The sequence below is a fragment of the Scaptodrosophila lebanonensis genome, unplaced genomic scaffold, assembly GCF_003285725.1.
Source record: "Scaptodrosophila lebanonensis strain 11010-0011.00,11010-0021.00 unplaced genomic scaffold, SlebRS2 tig00000024-arrow-pilon, whole genome shotgun sequence".
NCBI classification, from domain to species: domain Eukaryota; kingdom Metazoa; phylum Arthropoda; class Insecta; order Diptera; family Drosophilidae; genus Scaptodrosophila; species Scaptodrosophila lebanonensis.
In genome coordinates, this window is record NW_022060538.1 from 12,070,072 (window position 1) to 12,089,471 (window position 19,400).

Sequence of the window (19,400 nt, forward strand, 5' to 3'; positions counted from 1 at the left end):
CATATATAGTATTTATAGTAAGTATTAAAAGAAATGTCGCTAAGTGGCTGGCTGGTAGCCGGTTTGGTTCCGTCGCCTAATGCGGCAATTGTTAAACGAAATGCAAATCGAGGCAGTTACTGCGGCAGTTGGAGTTGCAGTAGCAGCCTGAAAGTTTCAGTAAAGTCGGCATGTTGCAGTTTCCGTAGTGCCGCCTTCGCGTGCCAAGCATAAATCACTAAAGTGCTGCCTTTGGCTCTGGTTCTGGTTCTGGGTCTGGCCCTGGCTGCGGCTGCGGCTGCGGCTGTTGCTCTGTCTGTGGCGGCGTCTCCTTGTCTACAGTTAGTTTGGTAATGCGCTGAAGCGTTTTTATCGTCTGCATGTACAATTTCTTGGCTAATTCCTTATCCTGGCCAGCCTCCGAAGTTGGCGCAATTTCGCAGTCACTGCCAAAGAATGGAGCAATTTTTTTTTAATAAAAGAGAATGCGCCTAATGCGCTACTTGAACGAAAACTTACTTGAAATACTCGCCGGAGACTTGCTTCAGTTGCGGATCCGTGGCCAGGCGTATGGCACACTGCGCCCCATCACAGGCATTCTTCATGAACAGCCACATCCAGGGGTATGTGATCACTTTGACACAAATGGCGGACATTAGCGGCGAGCTGCGCGAAAGATAAGACGAAAGTTGGCTAATTTAATTTTCATTGTAATTAAAACACAAAAGGAGGGCAAACGCTGCTCGACATGGACTGTGAGGGAATGGTATGGTTGTTTTATAAACTGGCAAAAATTTGCCAGCCAATTTTCTCTTGGAATTGTTTTAATGAAACTTTCAATTATGGCCAACACAGCAAGCACATTGGCCAAGTTTTAACAAACAATGGGACAAAACTAAATAGCTTCTTGCCCTCTACAACAGTTTTTCAATAGTTAAACGAAAGGTGAAATACATTTCAACTATTTCAACCATTTTCAGTCGACTCCTTGCTTGTGAAATGGAAACACTATGGGGTGAATAAAATGTTTAAAAAATATAATAGGCTAATTGAAAATAATAGATTAAACTAATAAATCAATTATACCGAGAATTGCTTTTCAAATTAGTTGACTTCTTGATTGTCAAATGGAAACACTATGGGGCAATAAAAATGTAAAAATAATATAATAAACGTATAAAACTATTAAAGCGATAATTGCTTTTCAAATTAGTCGACTTCTTGATTGAGAAATGGAAATACTATGGGGTGAGAAAATGTAAAAATAATATAATAAGCTAATTAAACAATTATAGCGAGAATTGCTTGAATAAATGTTTTTAAATGTAAACGTGTTAATATTCAAACAAAATAGATTTAAATCACTTTTGGCTATTTGCGGTTTCGGTTAGTGAGGCTTAAAAGGGTTAGAACTAACGCGCCCTGGCCTTAATATATATAGTTTGTGGAACTTTAAGCTGCTGCTAAGTTAAGCTGCGCGATTTTCGAACCAACATGATTTCACTAGAAAATCAAGACTGCTTTTAGGAATTTTTTATCATGCTTATTTTTGCTATTTAGTTTCTACTTTTCTTTTAACTTAAAAGTACATAAAAATATAATTTATGCGTTTGGGTTTTCTTATGTTTTGAGTCCTGAGTAGCTTAGCATTTGAACTGTTGATTTTAGTTTCGTTTTTAATCGTAAATTACTCTTCAGATCCGCTTAATAATCTGTGAAAAACTTTGCATTTCAATTTCTTTGAATACAAACATGTTGAACTCTACGATAACATTAGTATAACTATACTAACTATAGGACCTCTCACTAACTATTAAATAAACATATGTCACTTAACATTCAAAATATTGCACAATTGCTAGTACCTCAGTAAGCCCCAGTTGTCAAAATAGAAAATTTAGCAATGATCACAACACGCAGCTGCGATCATTAAATAATAATAATTTAATGTTAGCTCAAAGTTATTTTTCGCCGAAAGAGGAGGTGCTTTCTTCTCGAAACCTAATCACCTTTGTAAGCTGCCATGGAATCTTTACTATTATTAAACAATTTGTAGACTAAATATATTTTACAATTATTTTTTTTATTGTATATTAATCTATCTGAGATTCAATTTTATTATTCTTTGTTTTTTAAAAAAGCTTTTAATTAATTCTAAGCTTCTTCTCTCTGTTCAGTTTTTTCATTTTATATTGGTAGGTCTATTGGCGCCTCTGACCAGACTAGGCTGTGAGACAGGGCATAGCTATTCGAAAGGCATATAATATTATTATTTGATTATATTCCTCCTACTTAGGCTTTCCTAGCTTGTAAGGTTTTTTTACCCTGTACCCGTAGGGTAAAAAGGGTATATTAGGTTTGTGCAAAGTATGTAACGTGCAGAAGGAAGCTTCTCCGACCCCATAAAGTATATATATTCTTGATCAGCATGACGAGAGAAATCGATCTAGACATGTCCGTCCGTCCGTCCGTCTGCCGTCCGTCTGGATGAACGCAAGGATCTCAGAAACTATAAAAGCTAGAATAACCAAAGTTGTCATCCAGATCCGAGAAAGGACGAGTTTATTTTTTTTTTTTATTTTCAATGTACAGCAAATAAATGGTTAACTATAAATATTATATTGTATATTATTTTTGTAAATTATAAAATTTAAAAATAAATTTTTATTGTTTGGCCGGCTCGAGGTCAGAGTAAGAAAAACCAATTTATTTAATTTTCTTTTCTTTTTCCGATATATTTCGGTTACGCCACGGTAACCGTCTTCAGGGCAACTAAATATAAATTAACATTTAATATGTTAATTATGTTATATGTTTTGTAGTTGCCCTGAAGACGGTTACCGTGGCGTAACCGAAATATATCGGAAAAAGAAAAGAAAATTAAATAAATTGGTTTTTCTTACTCTGACCTCGAGCCGGCCAAACAATAAAAATAACTATGAGGAAGGTCACCAAAATACTCAACAATTTAAAAATAAATTGTAAATTATGCATATTTCTAATACTTATTTTATTTTTATTTAGTATGGTTTGAAATAGCTTCAATTATTTTAAACACTTCTATTTCCACCATAACTACAGAGTTTTTGTAATCTATTCTTCAATTATTTGTCGGCTTGCGCATATATATGTGTGTAGGCCAACGATTTAAAATATTTCCACAGACAAACGACATGGCGATCTTGATTTTCTTTGCTTAAATTGGTTTTGTTATTGACCGATTTTGGAAATTAAGTAAAATGAGAAGAAAATTGAAAAACAGTGGTTTCGCTTTTGGTGCCTCTCTAAAGGTTCAGTTACATCTGCACCTAAGGACAATACTGATGAGAGCATTTTTATATACATAATCAGTTGGCTGCCTGACTGGTCGTGGTAATGGCGAGAGGTGCATGAACTTTTGCCCAGACCCAGCTGCAGCCCCTTTGGCTGTCCATGCACTTCAAAAATGCACTCAGAGCTGTGGCCCAGGGTGGCTGAGTGGCGGAGGAGGAACGGGTGGGTGGGGCTATGGCTTAGGGTTGGAGCAGAGATAAAAGCGCAAGTGGGCGACTGGTATGAATGTCGAAAGGACCAACAAAAGCTGAAAGGAGCACCACAGATACACACGTTCTTTTTGTCTGTGAGTGTGCGTGTGTATGTGTGTGTGCTCGTGTGCTGCCATGAAATGAATGAAAATGAAAAGCAGTTAATGCTCAAGTCACGGAAAAAGCGTAAATGGAAAAGTTAAACGCATTAATTATTTATTTATCGTTTTATCGTGTTCAAGTGTCGGTGAACCTGTCCCGCCATTGTAAGCGAAACAACAGCAACAAAAAGCAGCTACTAAGCAATTTGCGAGAGCCCCTCATCCTCTTCAAACAAGTGTGAGTCCTTATTTTCATACAAACGTATAACTAATATAACTCACTGGCCGCACAATTGGCCGGGACGTTTCAGAATATTTGTCTTTTATTTTTCTCTCTCTTGCTTTTCCGTTTCGTTTCGAGCCAATTGAGGTGCTCTAAGTTGAAAAGGATTGTCATTTTGTTACTGTTACTCCACCTTTGGGAATGTCAAAGCTGACGTGATCGAACATGTTGCCAAAGTGTGGCATGAAATTGTTTTGTGGTTGGCGGCTGGCCTGTTTAATTATTAAAAGCATTTCGCGCTCAACGTGTTTTAATTGACGAGGGTTTTTAAGAATTGATGAGATATGGAAATGCTGTCGAAAACTGTGGACTCCTCATTAAATTGGTGTCAACAATAAAGTAATTACATTTACTTGTATGTATCAAAAAGCATTGCATGAGCTCTGTAATGGTTACAAAGAATCCATTATGAATAATAGAAATAATAGACATACATGCAGATTAACTGTCAAAGGAATAGTACTAAATAGTACTCCTATAATGTAATGGAATGCATTATTTTGCTATATATTTTAATAACAAAAAATAAATTGCCGTATTAATTAATAACTAAAAATATATACTGTTTCCCTATTACAAAATAAATTGCTGTATTAATTAATAATTAAAAATATATACATATTACAAAGGACTCTATTTATCATAAAGAAGTTGAAAAAATTATAATATTAAATAAATAAGAAATGAAAAAATTATTCAAGAAAAGAACTTGAAATTAATTTAAGAAATAATACTTCTTTTCATATATATAGAAAAGATATTTTAGAATATTGCTGGCTGCTTAAAACATATACATAAACGATGACAGAAAATATTTTGATTTTTTTGCAAGTTTATTCAAGTTTCGAACTAGAATATTAGGTCAATCAGCTCAACTTCATTCATATTTATAATACAAATATGAATTAAGTTTTTAGTTTCCTGGCAAACACAGAAAACCGAACGGAAATTGCTCAACACTTCTGGATGTTATGACGAACAAATTAACTGCAACTTATTTAGAATTGAATAATAAAAGTAAGTTTTCAGCAACCTCTTTAAATTTGTGATGTTCGTCTTTAACTTAAAAATGGTGGAATGAAGAAAAACAAGGTATTTCTATCTATTTTACTTAAGGAATCGGCACATATATATTTGTATTGCGGTAGCAGCATAAAATTAAAGCCAACGAAACGTCAGCTACAGCATTGATTTGTAGAACTTCAACTGCACATTACGTATACGCACAGTTGTCAGCTGTAGTTGAGTCAACAATAGCAGCTATAATTGCGCCTTAGAGCCATGAAACCCAATGAGCTGGAAGTTGATGCATGCCGATTGGAAAATGGCACAACTAAACGAGTCGTTATGCACAAATTTAAGAAATACACGCTCTTCAGCACTGGCTTTTCAATCAATAATAACGACAAAGATGACGGCAGCTCAACAACAATACCAACAACAATGGCAACAAACTGACTGACAGCCTGGCCCTCAGATATGCCAAGCGCGTTGTTGGCCAGAAGACGATAAAAAAAAGTGCAATGCATAGATGAGCTTGACAGCTGTTTCAGCAGTTGGCAGACAGTAGTGGCGGTAGAGGAGAACGAGGAGAGAAGGATAGAAGACAGACAGCACATGGACAGGACGTGGCATGGGCGGGCCGGGAACGAAGGGCTGTGGCAGGTTTTTCCTCTAGTGCTCTGTTGACATGCGCTGCAGATATGTAGAAAAGAAAAAGTCACAGCTATCTTCAACTGGCTTTTCTAAAACAGTGTGTCTGTGTGTGTGTGTGAATTGAGGTGCCCTGTTTGTATGCATGGGTGTGTGTGTCTGAGTATCTATGTGTGAGCAGCATAACAAAAGTTCAATTTGACGCTGCAACAAAGTCGGTAAAAAGAAGTCTACTTTGAAAAGCAAAACATGTGCGCAAAGTTGCAGGCAAAGGCAATGTGTTCGCACAACAACAACAAAAACAATAATGACAACAACCAGAGCAACAAAAAGTTGATGACTATGCAGACACTTCAAAAAACCAGAAGCAATAAGTTAGGGGAAACGTTTGAGCCGAACAGCCGAAACCGATCCAAGGGAATATTATTAAGCATTTTACACTTAAACTAAAAATTATAAGCTAATGTAGAACCATTCATCCATATGCATTTATTTCTGCAAACGTTTGAACAACTCGTTTCGGGCGACATTCGAATTAAATGGGAAACAAAAATTTCGCTGTAAATTTATTTGGAAGAAGTCACGATTCCTGGTTAGAATATTTATGCCCATAGTTTAAACTTTTATGATATACTTAAATTATTATACAAATTTTTTCAAACAATGCCAGCAAAACAGAAAAGAGAGGCCAAAACGCATGCAGCACTTATTTTTAAAAGTGTGCTTGATAAATCGAAATTTATTTGGAATTTGGAAAATTCAATGGAAATAGTCCATTGCAGAATAAATAAAAGGAAATTTAAAATCAAAGCGAGCAAACGGACCTGTACTAGCAGATTGTAAACCTCTGCAGCTCTTTAATTAGCTAATTAATTGTGTCTGCCGGCTCAATACTCTGGCTTCTCTTCAATTGTCGAATAAATCTTTTACCTTTTGCCAAAGAATCCGAGTAGACAAGCACTCTAATGAGTCTAGAGAATTTTTAATAGAATGGTAATAAATAAAACCAAAATATTATTTCCCTCACCGGGTTGGAGCTTTGCCTTTATGTCTTTTTGTCTCCTTAATTATTATAATTAGCTCTTAATTACAATTTAGTTTTCTCCTCTACTTACTATTTGTGATAGAGTTCTGTAGAAAGGTGGAATTTACCGGATGGGCAATACAATTTGGAGATTTTTCTTTATCTCTTTCTGTTTCTTTAATTATTATAATTAGCTCTTAATTACAATTTAGTTTCCTCCTCTACATACTACTTTTGTTAGCGTCTCTGATAACATTTGGCTGCGAATCGGGTAATAGTTGGCATTTTTTAGTTTATATATTATTATTATAATTTGTATTAATAAAATAAATAAAATAAATAAAATAAATAAAATAAATAAAATATATAAAATATATAAAATAAATAAAATTAATAAAATAAATAGTTACGAGTTTAATAATCACAATTTATATTTCATATGACGGCTGCTTATATAATATTGTCGTTACTAATAAATTAAAGCAAAAGCAAGATAGTTTTTAAAAATGGTTTTTGAGTGTTAATTGTAGCTCGTGGATTATTCTTGTAGAAGGCAGTATATTTTAGGTTGCTGTCTATTTTGAAATTTAATATCAATTAGGATCTTTCTCTGTTGCCGAATTCGATAAAAATGGTCGTAATTTAATTGTTTTTAGAGAAATTTAGCATTGCCTTTAAGTGTCCATTGCAACACTATATTTCAATGAATTTGGTTTAAATAGTGATAGGATTATTTTAAAATGTACAAAATTTAGAACGAGGATTTCTGTCCTGAATTGTTGTGAGTGTGAAATTTGTGGAAGTATTTAATTTAAAAGTTCAAATATTATTTCTTAGAGTGGAGTGGGTGTTCGGGCAGGTTGCCAGCCAATGGACAGGAAGTAAATGCATGTATGTTACATATGTCTCGAGGAAGACATACATGGGCCAGCACTCACACACACACACACACACACACCCCCACGTGTAGTTCAAGCTGCTTCCGTTGTTCATTTGATGTTTTATTGCTGCCAACACTGTTGTCCCTTAGTGTGTGCACGTGTGTGTGTGTGTGTGTGTGTGTGTGTCTGTGTCTGTGTGTTTGGTTCTTGGCGTTACGTCTAGGTCACGTGCCTGCTCTAGCTCTGGCCATAGGCCGTGCCAGGACTCGTCCTGCTGCTGTCAAGGTGCTGCGTTTTATGTCCAAATGATTTGTACGTTTTTGCGGCCTGCCTAACGAATGGTCCACGTGCCGGCACCAGGCATTTGATTTCATTCTTTTGTTGCCTTTTGTTTTTACTTTTGTACCGCTTTCGCATTTGGCATTGGCATTTTGCAAATTGTAATGACGCATGTTAACAATGTTACACATATACATACACACATACATACATGCATATACATATATGAACATTACAATTTGTGTCTGTGATGGATTATGATTTTCTGGTTTATGGCAGCTCAACTTTTAGCCAAGTATGTGCGAATGTTGGAAGCGGGTTTGTGCTGTAGGGAGGAGTGTGAAGCGATTTTGTGTGTACTTGTACAATTTTTCATAACAATATTGGTAGGTTTCATTTATTACTATCGAATTGTGTATTTTGCTGAAGCGTATTTACTTCTGCGTTAATAAGTTTGTTTTTTGTTTAGTCGAGTGTGCTGGCTTTGAAATTGAGCGGCCTTTCAATCAAGGATCAACGTATTTATTTCAACTGTCACAAGTGTTCATTTGTTAGAAAGAAGGAGTACGCATCGTCTTCTCTCTCTCTATCTCTCTCTCTCTCTCTCTTCACTCTCTATTTCACTCTCTTTCTCCTCCTCTCTTCTCCATCTTGGGTTTTCTTAAGCATTCTTACTTCAAAGAAGACTATTTGTGTTCTTTATGCAGGCATACTCATTCGTACTATATTTAATTAGTATGTGATATATACATATATATTTTTGTAATAGGTTGAATGATGATTTTTTGGAATGTCGCAGCAGTTATGGGGACATCGACGTCTCATGGTTGCAGTACGGCTAGACTAAGAAGTGAAAATTCAAAGTCACGCCATTTAAACTCTTGTATGTGCCTCCCTCTCTCCGTCCCAAGGGTTGAACTAGAACTTTGTTGTATAAATCGTTATCAAGACAGTATACATATACATATATACTTGTAATATAGTGCACAGATTTTGATTGAAATGTCACAATATACTATGCCGCTACATAATATATATTATTGGGACTATACACTTGTTTTGCATTTGGATTAAAATATTCCACCTCCTTATTTTCAGTTCCACGAGTTGAGTAAAAATTCCACTGTGGTTGAACTTCTTGTGTTAGTTTCGTGGTGGCTGTGGTTGACACTTAAATCGCGGTTGAATTGCGTTTTCAACCGGATGCTGTGACCCACAAGTCAAAAAGGGTGATAAATGCATACATTTTTCCCCTCACCCATGAGGAGTGTATTGCCCCCACTGATGGATAATAATGATTACCTGAAGAGGCGTTACTTTAGCGCTTTCTGCCAAATTTTTATTCAACTTCAAATATGGCACGAGTTCATTAAATATGTGAAAATTTCAATGACATTGCAGCGGCTTAGGGACTGTATTTATACTCTGTATATGAAATCAGCATGACGAGACGAGTCGATCTAGCCCTGTCTGTCTGTCCGTCTGTCTGTCCGTCCGTATGAACACCTGGACCTCGAGACTATTAGAGATAGAGACACCAAATTATGCACAAAGATGCCTTATGTGTGTAATCTATACGAGTTTGTTTTATTTTTTTGATTTTCCCCCCCACTTCCCCTCTATGGGGGTTTTCCCGATTTTCCATTCGTATAATCGCCTATATCTCGGAGACTAAAAGACCTAGGAACACCAAATTTTAGTCCAAGATGCCTTATGTGAATACTCAGAAAATGTGTATTTTGGAATTTCCCTCCCTCTCCACTCTCCCATGCAAATTGCATCTCTAACTCCCGTGATTCTTGGAATTTCGAACTAAAATTTTGTATTGGAAGTATATTGAAAGTATATTGAAAGTATATTTGAAAGTATATTGTTCAGAAAACTCAAATAAAATTCGGTGCGATTACCTAATCAGACAAGATAATAATTTGCACACAAACGTGTCAAGCTTATAAGTACTACCATTAAAAATAGTAGCAATTATTGAAAAAAGTTTTCATGTCTCCAGTTAATAACTATAAAGTAAGTATAAAGTCCAGACCATTTCAAATTTTGAATGTCCTTTAAACATTTCTGAACCCACACACATCAATTGTTTTGAAAGTTGGCTTAATTGATTTGACACAGAAAGGGAATTGCAAGCCTTAAACTGCAAGGTTAAATGATTAATATATAAGTATGTATATATGAGAATATGTGGTCGCACACAATTAACTAATCTCTTTATTTGGCTCACATCTGTTGAGCTCTTTCCCGATCAACCTTTTTGGCCAATTTTCAAATGACTTGATCTGTTGAAAAATGATTTTCTCGTAACTTTGATGGCATGACAGCCACGGCTGGGAGCCTCATTAATAACTGACAAAAAGTTCCAGCTTCCTCGCTGAGTGCTGTGGGTGAGGATGAGGATGAGGAAGAGGGGGAGGTGGCATCAATAAATCTCACATTAATTTCGGAGCCACCATTAGGGACTGGGGCCAAGAGTGGCGGCCACTTGTCACTTGAACTCGTCGCTTGACGACCCCCAGCAACTGCAAAAACAACAATAAAATAATAGTAGCAACTACAATAGCAACAACGGTAACAACAAGAACTGTCAGCAGCGCGTGCCTGGGCAATAACTCAAAACAACACGACGTTGACTCCCTCAAATGCTGCCAAATAGAAAGCGAGACAGAGACAGGAAGATGGACAGAGAGAGAGAGAGTGCAATGCAATGTTGAACTTTAGTCGGAGTGGGGTGAGGGTAGGGGGGTTGGGGGCTGGGTGGCTGCATATAAATTGTTGACGCATCCAAAGTTGTAGGCAATTGTGATTGCTTGAGCCCGCACGGGTCCACACAAATAGACACTTGCCTGGCATCTTGCCCCGCAACTCGAGATGTGAGCGTAAAAAAGAATGCTTTCACGGCAGATATGGGACAGATAGTTCACGATATTTACCTATATTTTTATAGTTGCAAATTGTTTAGGGTTTTTAAAGTTTTTATTTGCTTGTTAGGCTATAACTAACAGATATATACATAATTTAGAACAAATTAATGAAATTAATTTCAAATTAACAGAAATAAATTCAAAGAAAGCAAATGTTGCTGAGAAGTGTGCTACGCTTTTTCTTTATTAAGAACAGAGTTAAGGTTTCAGAAATTAAAATGTGTGTATCTATATAACGCTATTATCCCTGGGAATTCAAATTTAAAAAAGTATTTATTACAAACGAGATTAATTTGCATCTCTTTAGAAGCAATCAATTAAGATTGAGTCGTAATATTTAATGTATTCTTTCTACTATTTAATAAAACTAAACTGATAACTATTAAATTATCTATTGAGTTTAATGTATGGAAATATTTTTATAATTTTTACTATTAGGCAGATCAAGGCGTGTAAGATTTATGCATGTAAATAAATCCTTTACAGTTCGCCTTGGTTTTGTATTTCGTGATTCATTTTCATTCAACGTTTCACTGTATTTATTGTGCTTCGTCTTCATCAAAAAAAAAAACACACGGGTTTTCACGATTTCGCGATCACTCACGCACATCTCTATCTGCATGTATTGCTTGGCATTTTAATTACCGCATTTCACTTGCGTTGCATAAGCAGCGGCGTCCAACTTTGAAATTGAGCCAAATTGTGCATGTGGATGTGTTTGAGGGGGTATGAGTGTGTGTGTGTGTGGGTGTGTGTGTGTGTGTGAGTGTATTGACTGTTGTATTCTCAGTGGCAGCATCGCTTGCTCATCTGTCTGGCAGCATCGTTTGCTGCACCCATAAGTTAATGCAGCTGTTGGCTCTCTTCCTCGAAATCCTCCTCTTTTTGTTGCTGTCATTCGTCCTTTTGTGCTGCCGCAATTTGCAACTGTTTGTCATGTTTGCACGTCCTTTTCTATGTTTTGTGCAAGGACTCTTTTCCCATTCTCACATACAGACATACACTAGACACCACCGGCATTTGGACCAGACTGCTTAATAAGGCCAAAAACTTTCAACGTCCAACTTTTATATGCGAGTATTGCTTTTTTTATAAATCGAAAACGGATAGTGAAGGAAGTGTGATTGAAGTCGAGATATAACTTATCTTTTTCCAAATACAAATAATAATAATGAAACGATCTTTGTGAATGAAAGAAAGACTATTTTAAAAAACGCTAATTTTTAGAAAAAAAAATAAATATCGGTTTCAAATAAATGTATGTTGTGTGAGGACATTTTATTGTATTTTATATACTTTTTTGGCTCTGCCAATACCTATTTTTATACTTTGTTATAAAAAGCCCTGGAACCTGGATTTGTTATAAACTACTATATATAATAATCATATTTTATCTCTAGTCAATTTTTCAAAAAAGGTGTACTTTGTTAATAAGAGAGAGAGCTGAAGAACTCAACTTTTGGAATACCTGAATATCTTAAAATAAACTATTATAAAAGAAGTACTACTATTTATATTTAATGTTTATACTGTGTATCCCAAGGATGAGACGCTTAATATATAAAATGGATAGAATAATATATGTGATGCATGTATGAAGGGTCGAATCGTTCATCTGTCTGTCTGTTTTGAACAATTACAGCTATGGACACCAAACCTGATATGTAGACTAATGTCTAATTTAAGCTGTCATAGGACTTATCGTTGCAACAATAACATTAATTAGCATACTTTTTTGTTTAAAAAGTATTAGTTTTCAATATGCAGTTTTCAATATGCAATATGCAATATCGCACTGGCACGTTTTTATTAAGCATTTTCGAAGATCTTGTCAGTACAATTATGTCAACCAGTGTAGATTTGTGGTTATCCAACTTGTATGCATGTTTAATGCATTAACAATTTTCCAACTTTTCTGCATATCTAAAGGGCATGCGGGCTTGTTTATTATACAAGTATATGTACTGTGTCCAATGGTCACAAAGTAAAACTACAATTATGCTGGAAGGAGGTTCTTCATGAACAGAACTGTTCATCTGATAACTAAACTATAACTTTACTGAATGCTGAAAAACTAGTGTAACCCACTATGTTTTTTAAATAGACAAATTATGTGCAAAAGGAAAATATGAGAAATGTTAAATATTGTAAAAAAAACGAAGTGATTTAATTTTGCTTTCCAAAAGAAATTTAAAATTTTTTATAACATCTAGTGTTAAAATATGCTCGCCTAATAAAAAAAGCCTTATTTTTTACGCAAACTGGCATTTTGGTGATATAATAGTGGAAGTTAAATGGTAAATTTGTTCTTTGAATGTGTTTCTATTAATATTGTTCAGAAGAAATTCCAATTTTGTTATGTTTGTTTTTAATAAGATTTTCAAAATGATTTAAATAAATATCTATTTTAGAGCTGCAAAGCTATTGCTGATAGTGTCAGTAACTATTAGTACATCTGAACATCGATCAATAGTTTTGAAGTAAGACCATTAGGATCATATAAAGCTTATTTTAAATTATAAACTTATATTCAGTTTATTGAAAAATATTACATTATTAATTTTATTTTATTATGCTATTGTTCAACTTAAGTTGAAAAAGTAGTCTTCTTTTTATAATGTTACAAATGTTTGTTGATTTGTTTAAATCTCCTGAATCTTTATTTAAAATTTGTCCTGAGTTGAGTCAGAAACAAACTAAAATTGTATGATTCCTACTAGGCCCCCATAACTGTTCATAAAAGCAAAAATAGCTCATCAGTTGTATTTTGATTTTTGTATAGCGAAAAATGTTTGGACGTACTGAAAAATTTACAACACGATAGAAATAATCGTTCAAGTATGGACTGTCGGATATATGGAATTAGTAGCTTTATCTCAAACAGTTCAGTGCTTTGATTTTATAAATGTAAATATGCTGGCAGTTGTTTGATAAGATTGTAGCTACATCAAAAAGAATCTCCACAAACAACACCCTTTCGTATGTAACTAATAATATAGACTTGCCTACATTGCTAATTATTTATATTCTCCTTGCCCACACGATTTATATTTGTATTTGTGTAGGCTCTGGATCTCACATTAAAGCTTGATGGGTTTTTGCGCATTTTAATCTGTGCTACGTACTCTGTCTACCTTGGATGCGCCATTAAAAGTCAAAAGCGCACTACGCCCACAATGTAGCAACTTTTCAGATTGCATTAAAAAGCCGAGAACAGGCGGCAGCGCACGTTGCAACGCGTTGGTGGCAACCGTTAACCACCGACCGCAAATGAAATGTGCTCCTCGCGCTTTGCCTAATGAAAGTGCAAAAGTTTTTGCAACTTCATGCCCCCGCCTGCCCCCGCAACAAACAATCCTTGCTGCTGTGATGCGAAATGAGCTTAAAATTTAGTTGCACTTTGCACTGACTGCCACTTTTCGGGTTAGAGTTTGAGTTCGGGTTGGGTTTGGGTTTGGGTTTTGGTTTCAATTTCAATTTCGGTTTGAACGGCAATGGCAACAACAAAATGGGCCAACACTTTGTATTTGGCAGGGTGGATTGGGTGTTGGGTGTTGAGATTTTTGGTATTTGTGGGTATTGCTTGCATTTATACTCACTTGCGCAGGTGCCGGGTGCCGCGCACCAGTCCGGGCGTACAACAGTTGACCGTGACCGAGGTACCTGCGGGGAAATCAGTGAGACATTAAAAATGGAAATGCGTGCCGGCTGGCCGAACCCAGGCCAGCAGAGTTTAACATTTGAATAATTTACAAAGCAAATTGTGCAAATTAAACGGAGCGAACAACATAAACATTTCCCCTCACCCCCCTCCCCAATCAACACTCAGCAAAAATACTTAGTTGCTTACTAAACTGGACAATTATTGAACCAATATCCCTTGTCGCATTTTATAAATGATTTTTCTTTACCTAAGCAGTGCACTTTTAGAAATCCCATAGATATTTGCTTGCTTTTCCACAAAAAAGGGTTTCTAAACATTGATGGAACTGAACTGGGATATATACAAAATTCTTTAATTTCAATAGCTTCAAATTGTTTCCTTTTAAATAAATTATTTAATGAAAACACTTTGAGCTTTACAATAAAATAGAGTGCTTTATCCTTTACCTAAACAAAGTTAAGTTGATTATTCGATTTAATACTATTAATGCTTTTAACATTTAGAATATTCTAAGGAATGTTCAAATGTAATGCAAAAAAAATATGACTCAGAGAAAAGAACGAAAATTGTTTAGAAATCAATTTGCTCGTTTTTCTAAAATAATCGAAAATGCATTTCATTTCTATCGAAAAACTCAAAGAGATAAGTTTAATTTACATATAGTAATTTCCCCCGTTTTTTTTAAATTTTAAAACATAAATTATATAATTAGTTTTTTTGTGGGAATGAACAATTTTAGCTCCATTGTTATTCAAATTTGTATTTATATTCAATTTCAAAATGATTCACTTTAAAGCAAAAATGAAACTACTAGTATTGGCTTTGAATTGCTTTTGAAAAATTTATAGAAATTCCATGCCATGTATTATTAGGAGCAGTATTGTTATAAAATTTGTTTTATTTACTGCTTAAAAGAAGAAGAATACGAATTTCTTGAATGACAAAAATAAGAACTAAGAGCGTTAGTTTTTTCTGAACTTTTAGCCAAGAACGGATAATGGGAAAAAAACTTTTTTGATTATACTCCATTTCAAAATACTTCACTAAAATAGTATTGTACGGGCTTTTTATAAAAATGTTCCCCTGCTTTTGTTACATATTAGAAACTGCCCTTTCATTCATAAAATTTATAAACATACTTTATATGATGAATATGAAGTATATGAGATCTTATAGCCCGAACTCTTTATTGCTAATTAGTAATAGAAACACACAAATTTAAGAGGGAATTATTATGAAAAAATTAAGTAAAATGAAAAAGAAAATAGTGTTGCAAGCAAGAAGCTTACTAATTCATATTGAGTTTCCAAATGTAGTAAATTTTTTTAGAAACAGGACAGGTTCGTATTTTTTTTTATAAAACTAATATATATTGAAATTGGTTCTTGACTTCTTTTTTTTTACGTGAACATGGAATATTAAATATTAAAATTGTTTGCAAAATTCTAACAAATGGTCGTAAAATTCCCTTCGCCACCATATCTTAATATTCAATTGATTTTTAAAGGGAAATAATTATTTTTCTGAGTGCGACAACCATCCACCTACCTTTTAGTTCGTGAGCCAGCCAACGTGTGGCCAAAATCACGGCCAGCTTGGAGTGTGCAAAGGCATCGCGTGCATGAAATTTAACCGACCAGGTGCCCACATTGAGGGGATCGTCGAAATCGATTTTGGCCGCGGCATGGGCATGTGCCGACACAAACACAACCCGTCCCTGTTCGGACCGTTTCAAGTGTGGCAGCAGCAGTTGTGTCAGCAGAAAACCGGCCAGATAGTTTACCTGTAAATGTGGCTCAAAGCCATCCTCGGTTGTGTTCTGCGTATTCGCGAATGCCACGCCCGCATTGTTCACCAGCACGTCGATGCGCTCGAACTCGGCCATTATCTGGCCAGCAAATTGATGTACGCTGCGCAGGGAGCGTAAATCTAGTTGCCGTGCCTCCACAAAGTACCGTTCCGCCGGCGAACTTCCGCTGTGGCCCGCTTGCAGCGGGGTGCGGCAGCCCAGCTCCCGCTTAATGATGGCGGCTGCACGCTCGCCCGCCTTCAGGTCGCGACAGGCCAGAATGATGCGTGCCCCCCGGCCGGCCAGTGCTTTGGCTATTTCGAAGCCCATCCCGCCACTGCCACCCGTTATGATGACAATTTGCTCGTTGATTTGATTATCGTTGGGACAGCGTTGACCGCTCATCAGCGTCCTGTAATGCAAATCGTGAAAATGTTTAATGCTCGTTGCCCTCCAATTGCCATCAGTTCTGCAGTTCAGCAACTCATTAATGGCCGTTTAATACACTTGACCCACATAGCTCGGCAAGTTGAACTCTCACAGCCACGCTGCTTTAAGCCATATATCTAATTCATGTACACTGCCACACATTTTCGAAGGGCGCTTCGACTTTATTCCAATTTAAATGCAATTTCTACATGGCTCAAATGTTTGGAATTTTGTTTAAAGCTAGCAAAAATGCAATTTTGAACGGAATTGTTGGCTTTTCAACCATTTTGTTTATTTATTTGCTTTGCAGACTACACACTTTTTGAACTGCATTGTGATTCAGATACGGATAATGGGTGGCCAAATAAAACTAGCAGGTAAAAGTTTGTTTCCAAAATATGTGAATTTTTAGAATTCTGTCATATTAACAAAGGGACCAAAAATTCAGGTGTTTTTTTAATTCGATTTTAATACATTTCCTTTTGTCAACTGAAGATTGAAAATGGACCATCCATTGTATGGAATATATAGAATAGAACTATCTACTATCAGGTGACAGATGTAAATTGAGAAAAAATGCCTTGATTTAATTGTTTCTGAATTTATATCACTTATTTATTATTATTTACTTTCGAAGAATGGGGATTTTTTGGGCTGCACATCAAATAAAGGTTAAGGCAAGCTTTGACAAAATTCAGTTGGGATGGCTGCAAATAATTCCATTGTTTTTATAGGTCCACTACTAATTGCAGTTTTTATTTCAGTTTTTAGAGCATTTAGGAAAGGTTGCTCTAGAGCAATGAGCCTGACCCTGTTAAGTGGTGGACAATAATAAAGGAAGCATTCCCTCTCTTTATAATCTTTAAAGCTCAGCAGAAAACGTGAAATGGTCGGAAAGTAACCCTACAACCCCAAAAACTTCCATTCTCTTCAGATTCAGTTATTTTAATGTCCAGAGTTGGCCTTGGATGAGTGAAAATAAAATGGGAATGGAAGTAGTGAAATGCAATTATTGTTCTTGAGACCTTCAGTTTTGGTTCTTAAATCAAACTAACAAAAAAAAATGCAGACACACAAATATCACTTTTTCTTAAAAAGTTGCATTTTGAACTTTATTGTTTCATTTTAAATTGATTTTCAATTTTAAAACTTCCATTGCATTTGAATTAACTTAGAACATAGTTTTATCAAGTTTCATTACCAAGTTTCGTGGTAATGGTTAAAAAAAAATCACTTCAAAAAAGTATATTCCCTTAAAAATCAAGACGTTCAGTAATTTTCTTTTTGAGCGGGCAAACAAGCCCGACTGTGAAATACTCTATACGCAAACATACTTCCACCGATCTGTTGTCTGCGTTGTTATATGCCCGCATAGTAGAAGCAGGACTGATTTATAATGGAGCATAGTTGTTTCACTAATAACTTTACTTAAGGATATACAGATTTGGATAACACCTATTTGTTTGCATAGGAGACATTTTTTTAAGCTAAGTGGAATCTAATGTTCATGTTCGTTTCACAATCGTTTTCGGGTCATTTGTTCTAAATATAATGATCTCATTTACTCTCGGCAGAATGCTCTCTGAATTCTATCAAAACTGTCCTTTATACTTATTCCGGTCCCAATTGTAAATAAAATTCCCCCAGCGTGTAATAGGCATTATTGTATAGTTTTTTTTGAGACTTACTTACTTTTTAAGTTTTAGTTATAACTTGACAACATTGACAGCACTATTTGTTGATATATTAAATAAATAATAAGTATATAAGTATAGTAGATAGACAAACATGTGGTGATTAAGTATATGAGAGTGTGTCCTTGTCCCTGTTAAATGCTTTGCACAAACCGTATATGCCCTTTTCAACCTTTGGGTACAGGGGACTAATACGCTTTCTAAGCAATTGCTTAACTATTGAGCGACATTGTGTGTGTGTGTGTGTGCGATTGAAATCTGTGTGACATGACTGAAGCACTTAATAAATATTTTTCTTGCAGCTTTTGCCACATTTGGTGCCAAGTTGTATTACTCTAGTATTGCAGCATCCATTATTCACTGACAGACGCCCACACGCTCAACTGTGGTCGTGCACCTGCAAGTGCAGCAATAAAAATGAAGAAAATATAATAGCAGTGACCAATATAATCCTTAGATATTATATATTATCTGCACTTTTACTCCGCTGTACTATCTGGCTCTTCGTTTTATTCTTTTGCCGGCCACTTCCCGGCACAGTTCAGTGGCTCTTTATGAAATCCACTTAAAAAGTTTCGCGCAAAACGAGTTTTTTATTTTTCATTTTATTTTTTTTTTACTCTTGCCCCGACATTTATTTACGTGTCCGGCGACAGAGTCGTCGCAAAAGTTTGCCACGAATGGGACCACATCTTATCGTTAGTGTGGCGTTTCCTTTTTTCGCGCTCATGAAAATGTATGAGGGGCCCACCGACATAATCATCATCAACTTCAACCTCAACCTCTACCGCTACCGCAACCTCTATCTCATCCTCATCCTTATACTCATGCTTATTCTCATCCGTTGTCTGTCAGACGCACTCACCGCACGGTAATAACAATGCCAACCACAACGGCAGCTATTGTGGGCCACCAGGTTGAGAAGGGATCAGCCTGCTCGAATATGGTTAGCAGGCGCTCCATCGCACTGTTTTCCAGGTGCCTCCGCAAAATAATAAAAACAGCTACGAAAGCAACACGAACACAATAACAACAACAACAACAACTGCAGCGCTCTGCATGCAATTTTTAAAAATATCGCGCCCGTATTGATGAGTCAAACGTAGACACTGTCGCATTCGCATTCACGTCTGGATTCGCATTTGGATTCGGATTCGTATTCTCCAC

The 19,400-nt window shown here is 35.8% G+C and overlaps 1 protein-coding gene across 1 annotated transcript; it reads right to left on the bottom strand.

Moving 5' to 3' along the window:
- Positions 1-39: 39 nt before the first annotated feature.
- On the bottom strand, positions 40-19,196 carry LOC115620284 (retinol dehydrogenase 13). The gene is made up of 6 exons (XM_030513458.1): positions 19,099-19,196; positions 15,870-16,522; positions 14,257-14,320; positions 499-645; positions 279-425; positions 40-76 (listed from the first exon to the last, which is right to left on the bottom strand). Exons 1-6 carry the CDS (start codon positions 19,194-19,196, stop codon positions 40-42), a joined length of 1,146 nt encoding a protein of 381 aa, XP_030369318.1.
- Between the last annotated feature and the right edge of the window lie 204 nt (positions 19,197-19,400).

Excerpts from the sequence above, each read along its gene's own strand:
- LOC115620284 (XM_030513458.1), bottom strand. The coding sequence starts at position 19,196 with ATGGAGCGCCTGCTAACCATATTCGAGCAGGCTGATCCCTTCTCAACC. Across the intron at positions 16,523-19,098 it reads GGCATTGTTATTACCGTGCG|GACGCTGATGAGCGGTCAAC; the intron begins GTGAGTGCGTCT and ends TTTGCATTACAG. Across the intron at positions 426-498 it reads GTCTCCGGCGAGTATTTCAA|TGACTGCGAAATTGCGCCAA; the intron begins GTAAGTTTTCGT and ends ATTCTTTGGCAG.